Source organism: Pteropus vampyrus, unplaced genomic scaffold (assembly GCF_000151845.1).
Source record: "Pteropus vampyrus isolate Shadow unplaced genomic scaffold, Pvam_2.0 Scaffold323, whole genome shotgun sequence".
In the NCBI taxonomy this organism is placed as follows: Eukaryota; Metazoa; Chordata; class Mammalia; order Chiroptera; family Pteropodidae; genus Pteropus; species Pteropus vampyrus.
This window is the reverse complement of record NW_011889104.1, coordinates 1,361,401-1,370,018: the sequence shown is the minus strand read 5'-3', so window position 1 is coordinate 1,370,018 and position 8,618 is coordinate 1,361,401. Positions and strand designations below refer to the sequence as shown.

The 8,618-nt window shown below is 56.7% G+C and overlaps 1 protein-coding gene across 1 annotated transcript; it reads right to left on the bottom strand.

Annotated features, from left to right (window-relative positions):
• Positions 1–5,472: 5,472 nt before the first annotated feature.
• On the bottom strand, positions 5,473–7,970 carry IL36RN (interleukin 36 receptor antagonist). Its single transcript, XM_011377872.1, is given in 5 exon segments — positions 5,473–5,697; positions 5,808–5,864; positions 5,866–5,936; positions 6,935–7,020; positions 7,942–7,970. Coding segments are annotated over 5 exon segments (468 nt in total).
• Positions 7,971–8,618: the final 648 nt, after the last annotated feature.

Genomic DNA, 8,618 nt, shown 5'->3' with positions numbered 1-8,618 from the left:
CATCGACATTTCTCCCAGGTCCCCTGACTCTGGCCCGATTCACCAGCAAGTTCCAGCAGGTGGATTCGCCTTTACAGGGCACGTTTACAGCCATTTCACCTATGTCCGTGTTCTGATGTTTCTCCCTCAAATCCAGCCCCGCCTGGACTCCCGCTCTGGGCACTGTTTCGCCATGTCCCCACCCAGCTTGCTGTCTCCAAGGCCATCTGATCCACCCCTGCTGGCCTGGGTTCGCCCGTCAGAGTGCATCTCGCTTCTCCAGGCCCGTGACTCCTCATCTTCCCAGTAGCCACACTCAGGGCTGCCTTTGCTGTCCCTGCCTCAGACATCACCTTCCTCACCACCGTCCATCGGGCTTTGGCGCCAGGGCCAACTATCTAGTTCCTCCAAATTAATTATCAGCTCAGAGTAATGACTCAGACACACGAGGGCCTGTCACTGCACCTCCAATCCTCAACCCCAGCATCTATAAAACCATCAAACCAGTACGTGGTTATTAAGATTCAGATGAAACGATGGTGATTCCGTGATGTGGGGTCGTCGAGGCTTCGCTTTGCTGTTGCGCCCTGTGCTGCTCTCCTACTAAACTCCCCAGGTCATCGTGGTTCTGTGCGCAGACACTCGTTTCCCCACAGAAGTTAACAAGATCTTAAAGTCATGCAGCTCGTAGTTCTCCCAGCCCCATCCGCCCTCCGCCCGAAGAAGCACAGGGTTTACAAGTGGGTCCCACGATCTCACAGTAGGTTTAAACAGTGACATGGGGTTCTGGCCCCAGAGCTGCCGCCTGTTTCTATTGCCACCTTGGAAAGTACCCTTTGTCCCTGGGCTTCCAAGTTATTGCCACTGGAATGAGAGGCTGGGCAGGGCAATATTTTCAAAGCTGAGTTTCACTATGCATTTTACACAAAAACCTAGTGAAAGTGATATGGGTACCAGGGACCTGCTCTTGTAGAGTCAGGGAGCAGTGCAGACACGGGGGCCTGCGAGCATTGCCTTGAGCAGTGGAGCCAGCACCGGGGCATCCATGAGGAGCCCCTAGCCTCACCAACTACCGAACACCACCGACCCGGAATCCCTGAAATTACTTCCTCAAATCTAGATTCTAAAGACTTTTAAATCCTTAACATCCACCTCCTCCTCAGATTCCTTCTTTGTGCCCTGAACTCACCTGGAATCCCGCAGTGTCCTGCCGTCTACCTTGTCATCCAGAGAGTTGCCAGGAGGTATGAAGGAAGAGAGCACACTGGAGATGTTGGCAGAGGGAGGAGAGAGAGAGAGAGAGAGAGAGAGAGAGAGAGAGAGAGAGAGAGTGGGCGAGCGCGAGAGCACTACAGAGAGAGAGGGAGGGAGGGAGAGGGAGAGGGAGAGCGCACACAGCCCGCCCACCACTGACCTGCAGGGCCTGTATGCCTGGAACCCCTGGCTCTCCAGGCGCCTGTCCTGGGTTTACACTGTCTGGCCAGATGGCTCAGGCCTGTAGCATCTCTATAAACGGCTCCAGGTCAAGGAAGAAGAGCCTGGGGGTTCACAACATTAGCAGCACAGTTTGGGTAATGAGAAGGTTGGGGCGTTAATGAGCGTTTGTCCTCAGAAGCCAGGCGCTCGGCCTCTGCTCTTAGCTACTATGATTGACACTGTCGTGGGTGGCCTGGGCCACCAGATAAGCACTGCTGGGGTCAGACGTCTTCTGGTCACCTTCCCTCTGGTGCCCCATGTGCTCCTTTCTAAGCTTAGAGGTAGAAGAGGCAAGAGTGGATATGTCCGAGGAGACAAGGACAGAACAGCCTCTGATGTCTGCAGCCAGGCAGGTGACATGAGAGTGGGGGCTGATAGCGTGGTGACTATGGCCCTGTTTGGAAAGAAGACAGAGATGTCTTTGTTTTTCAACAGTTTCCGACAGCATCAGCTCGACGAGCCAAGACGTCTAAGGAAGGCCACTTAGGGAGGACATTGAGCCCAGATCTATCTTGAACCAGGCCGGTGCCATAAGCCCGGATACCTAGGGCACATGACTCAGCGTGAGCAAGACAGGGTGGACGCACAGGTCCCTAACTGCCAGAACTTAACTCAGCCTGCCTACCCGCATCTGTCCGCCCACTCCCCTCACTCAGGGGGCAGAACACCTGGGCACAGTGTTCTCTGGGAACCCCATCTCACGGAGATTCTCCACGTCGGGTCACCTGCGAAGTTCCACAAAAGACTTGGGGGTAGCGGGAGAGGTCAGGCAGCACCCCAGAAGAGGTGAGAGAAGGTGGACAGGCTGGGCCTACTTTCTGTTCTGTGAGGCCAGTCGCTCTTCACTCCTCCCAAGCCCATCCCTCTAAGGGAAGGGCCAGGCACGGGGCATGACGCTGGGCAATACTGAGTGCCACCGAGCACCCACACTGCTGTGACAACAGCACACAACACAGGGCCCCTGAGATTCACAGTCCAGCTGGGTTACTGAGTTTTCAACCCTTGAAAAGACAGTTAACACGCAACTTAAGTCTGTGGGCAGGTTGGAGACAACACAGGCAGACAATGTCCTTGAGGACAAAACTAAATTCCCAGGACCAGGCCGGCCTCAGACACGACATAATAGCTGTCGCGGCGTCCTTAGAAGTGGGCTGAATCGGCTCTGCGTCGCCACTCAGGGCCAGGGACCCCACCACCTCCTAAGAATCCTAACAGTATGTGGGCCTTGTGGTCACCCAGGAGAGCCCCCACACAGTACCACTGGCCAGGGCTTGCACATCCCGGGGTGGAACAAGACGAGTGTGGCCTTCAGCCCACGACCTCTAAGTACACGGCTTCTTTATGGTTCAGAGCCTCCGTGCCATCTCCACTCCCATGACTGGGTCTGAGACCCTCTCTGGACACTCAACTGTCCTCGGTGCCAACCACTGGCACAGACGGTACATGCTGCAGGCACACAGCTCCCTAAACACTGGCTTCTGCGGGGGCTCATGAGGAAGAGGAGACCCCCAACCATAGGCCATGTCACTTGAGCATCGTGATGCCAGCTCACCTGCTAACACCCTTCTGAGTTTTGTCGTCCTGCCGATGGTGCCGACACTCTCCAGGCTACAGAAGCTTTAGGAAAGACTTGAGAGTCAGCTGCTCCCGAGGTGGGTTGGTTCAGCTGGTGGAGGGAGCGTGTTCTGGTATGACAAATGGCCTCTGCATGCGATTCTCACTGGATTCTAAGTGCCCAGCACTGTGCCAGGCACCTGAACACAAACTGATGCAGCCCTGACTTCAAGGTCATTTTAGGGGCCACAGACTCCAAGTGAGGGGACTTTCACATATAGACACACAAGGCACTATTAGAGCAAGGCTAGGGCTCTCAACTCAGCAGAGACTCCTGGGAGGAGGCGACAACAGGGGACAGAGTACAGACTATGTCTTCAGAAGTAGCCAGGTACCTGGGGCCGTGTTCTCCATGGGGTCCAAGAGGCTATGTCAGGGTCCAGCAAGCAAACCCTCTGGCCTGGCTGCCCCCTTGCCAGCCCCTCAGTGGAATCAGAACCTGCCAGGTTGGTCTGATTGTGGGGAACAGGTGCAATATCTGGGCTCAGATCTGGCCCCGCCCCAGCCTCTGCTCTTACCCCTGGAATTCAGGTGCGGACCTGGGCCACAGTTCCTGGCATGCATGGCTGGAGGCGCAAAGGTTGTCAAGGAAGACCTAGACCTTGTGGGAACGCAGAATAGTCAACGGAAGGGCCAGTGTTTGTTGTGAGAAGGAAAATAAAAATGTTGGAGAAAATTGAATCAAGATAAAATAAATGCATTTACTTCTCTTCACTGCGACACCTAACAGATGACCCCAAAACAGAGTCACATAAAGCACCAGGTGTTTATTTCTCTTGCAGTTTCTGAGGGTTGGTGTCTGGAACAGCTCGAAGGCTGGTTCTGTGTCTCAGTGTCCCCAGGCTGCAGCTGAGCTGTCAGCGGCATCTTCAGATGTGACTCTTGGCAGGATGCTTCATTTTCCACTATCCAGCCTCTTTCAGCTGCTTACAGCATGGCGGCTGTCCCCTAGCGCAAAGGACAAAGAGTCAGAGAGATGAGCACAGAAGCCGAAGGAACTTCAGAAGAGGCACTGTGTTACTTACACCATGTCCTACAGGTCACAGAGATGGCCGGGCAGTGTGTGTGTGGCGGGGATGGGGGAACACAGGTGTGTACACCAGGACACCTGGACGACCAATTGCTTCCGCTGCTGCAACCAGTTAGCACAGACTTGGTGGTTTAAAACAACAGGGACATGCTCTCTGGGCTAAGGACTCTGGCAGGCCATGTTCCCCTGGGCACTGGTGTCTCCAACCCACCTTCTTGCCTGGGTCCCCTGAGTCCTTGCACATCCTCTCTTCCTCATGCAAAGACAGCGGCAGATTGGATGGGGGTCCGTCCCAGTGCAGCACAACCGCTTAGCTAATTGCACCTGCGAAGTCCCCATCTCCATGCAAAGCTGCAGTCTGAAGTTCCCGAGGAACACAAATCTGGGGACACTATCCACCCGGCACAGGAGACCCTGCGAGGCCGAGCCCCATACCTGGAGTCTCAGTGGCCGTGACCACTCCAGGTCACAGTGTGTAAAACCTTCGCTGGGGGCCCACACCCATCCTCCAGGCTCTGCCCAAACATCATTCAGGGAGTGAGCAGTCATCCACTCTGCTCTCCACAAGACCAGTTCCCCTGATGGTGACACAGGGGGCCTGCTGCCACTGTGTGACAGCAAGGGGTACTGGTAAATAGGAACAAGGATAGTACCTGAAGCCCCGGGGCCTGACACCCCAAGTGTTGAGGTGAACTCTCGGGCTTCCTGTTGCACAGGAGCAGACAGACAATTCTTAACTGAGAACTAGGTTAACTAGGGCTGTGCCGCGGTGCTACACTCTTCCCACACACTGCGTAACGAGCGTCTTTCCAAGTGAACAGGCTCCAGCCTCTTGGATTTTACTTGCACCTTGGGCTTCAGAAGTGACCCAGCTGCCCATCCTCGGATCTCTGAGCTAGAGCTGTCACCCTGGGCACCACGGCCCTCCCTGAGCATGGCAAGTGGGACAGTGAGGACGGAGAGGACATGCACACACACGCGCGCGCGTGCGTGTGCGCATCATGCCGCTAAATTGGAAGGCAGGGCAGGGCCTTGGGACCCTCACTCTGTGACACCCTCCTCTCCTGCACTGCGGTGTTGACAGGACCTTGAGTGGGCAGCTGGTGGCCCTAATAGGCTCAGCTGGGGACGGGCTGGCCTGTAGGGCTCAGGAGCACTGGGCACATCACCAACAGCCCCTGCCCAGCCCCTTGGAAATATTCGCCTCCTGTGAATATTTCCTCCTGGAGAGTCCACACCAGCAGCAGCACCGAGTTGGGAGAGAACCATGCACCCGGCCCAGATCTCAGGGTTTCCTGGAGCTGGGAACTAAGGTAGCAGGCGTGTGCCCCACCAGGTAGATGGGGGCAGAGGAGGGGCGGTGGCCTGAGGGCCTAGTCACACTGATGAAAGTAAAAGTTGGTGATGGGCGGGTCCACACTGGCATCTCCCAGGAGCTAGGTGAGTCTGAGAGGCTGGTAGGCCTCAGGCATCGTGCAGAGGAGCCAGCCTGGGAAGGCAGCTGACTCGAAGCTGGCGGTGACCCCCATGTCCCAGCGGCAGAAGGTGAAGGGCCTGGCCACCTCAGGGCTGTGGTAGAGCTGCATGGTATCTACCAGCTATGAACAGAGGGCCAAGGTGAGGGGCGCGGGCGGGTGAAGGCGAGGACACATAGCCCTCAGAGTCTAGAGTCTGCGGCCTGCTGAAGCCCGTGCCCCCCAGGACTCACCTCCAGCTTCAGAGTGGGCTCCTGCCCCGTGCCACATAACAAGCACTGGCTCCTGCCCTAGGACGCCCAGGATGACGGCAGAGAGGCTGGCATCCAGAAATCGGTTGGGGACAACCCTGATCTCCTCGCCTACAGGAGGGACAGTAGATGCAGGAGCTTTGCCTGCCTGCCCCCTCCCCCGTCATGGACTTTGGGGAGCAGGTCTCTGGGAGGCGTGCTGTCCTCAGCTATCAGAGATGTCATGCAGGAAGGGTGATCTGCCTGCTAGCCTAGAGGACTTCAAGACACCGAGTGCACTGTACCAGCCTCCCTTATGCCTGCCCTATTGTTCAGGGTCAAGTTTTCAAGTCTTTCCCAAGCCCATGGGGGTCTGACCTCCTCCTTCAATGCCCCTCCACCCTCCAGCTCCTCCTCAGAGTCATCTGGACATTTGCTATGTCCTCTGACACCTGACAACCAAGCTGTGTCTCCATCATTTCTGTGCCAGTCCCCACGTGCACACTCACATGCGCACATGTGCTCAAACACAAGCAAGGCTGTGTGCACACACACATGTCTGCACATGTACGTGTGCACTCACAGATCTGTGTACCCACATGTGCACACACACACGACCTTGCAGAGGGTCTGCCTGGCCCCAGTGCCTGGCGAACGTGTCCCAGATGGGCAGATGTGTACTATTTTAGAGAGAAGTGGCCTGTCACACATGCTGTGGAAGGCAGAACAAGTAAACACCAGGCCAGATGGTGCCACCAGCTCTCAGGTTCCCAGCATACTGAGCGACGGGGGTCCCCAGAGAGCAGAGGGGACTCTGGGTAAAGGGGCAGAAGCGTATCCCCCAAGGAAGCAAAGGCACAGAGAGCCATTTTAGTTCTCTCAGCACTAGGTCCCAGGAAAGGAATGTGTGACCTGAAAGCACCTGTGAGGGAGGGACAAAGCATTCACCTGGGAAACACCACGCCTCTGCTGAGAGGCACCCATCTCACTTTGCTGGGGGTGTGGTTGCTACCTGCCCTTGCTCTGAGCCTGGTTTCAGGGTGCCCGTCGGCGGTGCCAGGCCTGGACCCTCCCAGCCTCCCCTTAGAGGGCACAGGGACCTAGGAAGAAGAGGCCTGGTGGCCACACACCTTTCATGAGCTTCCCTGCCTGCAGCCTTCCGGCCAGAAGCTGGTCGTCATGCAAATAGAGCACCTTAAGCACTGCTTCCTTCATTCTGGAACATCAAGACATGACACTCAAGCAAGAGAGGCTAGTATTCTGTGCACCCAGCTCCAGGGTCCCCCAGGCCCAGGCACTATGCCCCCCTCCTCCCACTGTGCCAGAAGGAGGCACAGCAGTCACCCAGCCCCACCAGGGGACAACCCCACAGCCTTCCCTGGGTCCCCATCCTTCTTCCTACTCAGTCGTACCTACACCCAGCAATCTCTCCCCATGTCACATTAGAAAGTCAGTCCCGGGGCCCCGCCCTGCCCTGCCACCATCACCGCTGAGTCACGGCCGCAGAGTCCACCCCTCTCTGAGCTCAAAGGACGCACCAGACAATGCCCTGCATCTTCCAGACTAAACCACTCATCCGTTGTCACGGGTGCCGGGGCCTTTATTTCCGCTCAGCCACATGGTCCCTACTGAGTTAAGAATTTCTTCAAGTTCAAAATTCTTTCATCTTTGGGAAAAAACTGCTCTAGACCTGCTGTTCAGCAACAGCAAGGCCTTGTGCTGTTCACAGCTGCGGCGTCCAGAGCACAGCCGAGTGCCTGGGAAGCACATGGCTGAGGCCAGGCAGACAGACCGACCGGCCGGACAGTTCTGCTGCTGCTGTTTTGTCCCAAAGGGCAGCAGTGGGCAGTGGAGCAGGGCCAGAATGACGTCAGGTCACTGCAGTGGGTGTCACAGCCAGACTCGGGCCCGTCTCCTGACCTCCACTCACTGTGGACACATGAACTGCAAGTCCACACAGATGACACGCCTGTCTCCTACGAGGGTCCACCCTGCTGGAAAGGCTGGCAGAGGTCCTATTAGGGAGTTGGGGGCTGTTCCCACTGCCCAACTACCCCCCACCAGGAAAGGTGGCCATCAGGCCCACCTGGTGCTCGCTTCTCTCACGCACAGCTGCCCCCAGGGCTCAGACACTCACCAGAAGCACAGGGCCCCGCTCAGGACCATGCTGGCTTTCAGCGTGGGGACCGTCCTGCTGAAGTAACAGATGGCCTTAGGTGGGCACAGGCTGAGCTGGCCAGGGCTGGGTAGTAAGTGTCCTCCAACCCCTAGCAAGTAAACAGACTCCACAGTGTGAGGACCCTAGGTCTGGGCTCAGCGGGGAGACCCCGTCCTGCTGGAGGATGCGGCCAGCTCCCCAAGGAAAACTCCATCCCCCTGGCAGAGCCGGCAATATCAGCCTGCTGGACCAGGACGAGGATGAGGTCACCTGGGCCCTTTAATAGCATGCCAAGGAGGGGCCCTGAAACTGCCAGGACGAAAGAGGCAGGGCTTCCCAGGTGACTTAACCCTAACCACCCTGACCTCCGGGACAAGCTGTGGAAGGTACTAGAGGTGGGGCTTCCCAACTCAGGGACATTCCTCTGCCTGTTCTTGTAGAAAAACCTAAAAATCCAGGTTGGCAAAGAAGAAATCTCTGACTTGTCCTCAGCACCAACACAGTCTCCCCTCTGCAGGGACACACGCGACCTCCATGGTGTGGCAGAGCCGCACTCCTTCCCACCTGCTGTTCATGCAGCGAAATAAACAAGACAGACAGCAGCGCCACCTCATGCAATGGCTGTGCCTTGTTGTCCAGATGCAGCATCCTCCGTT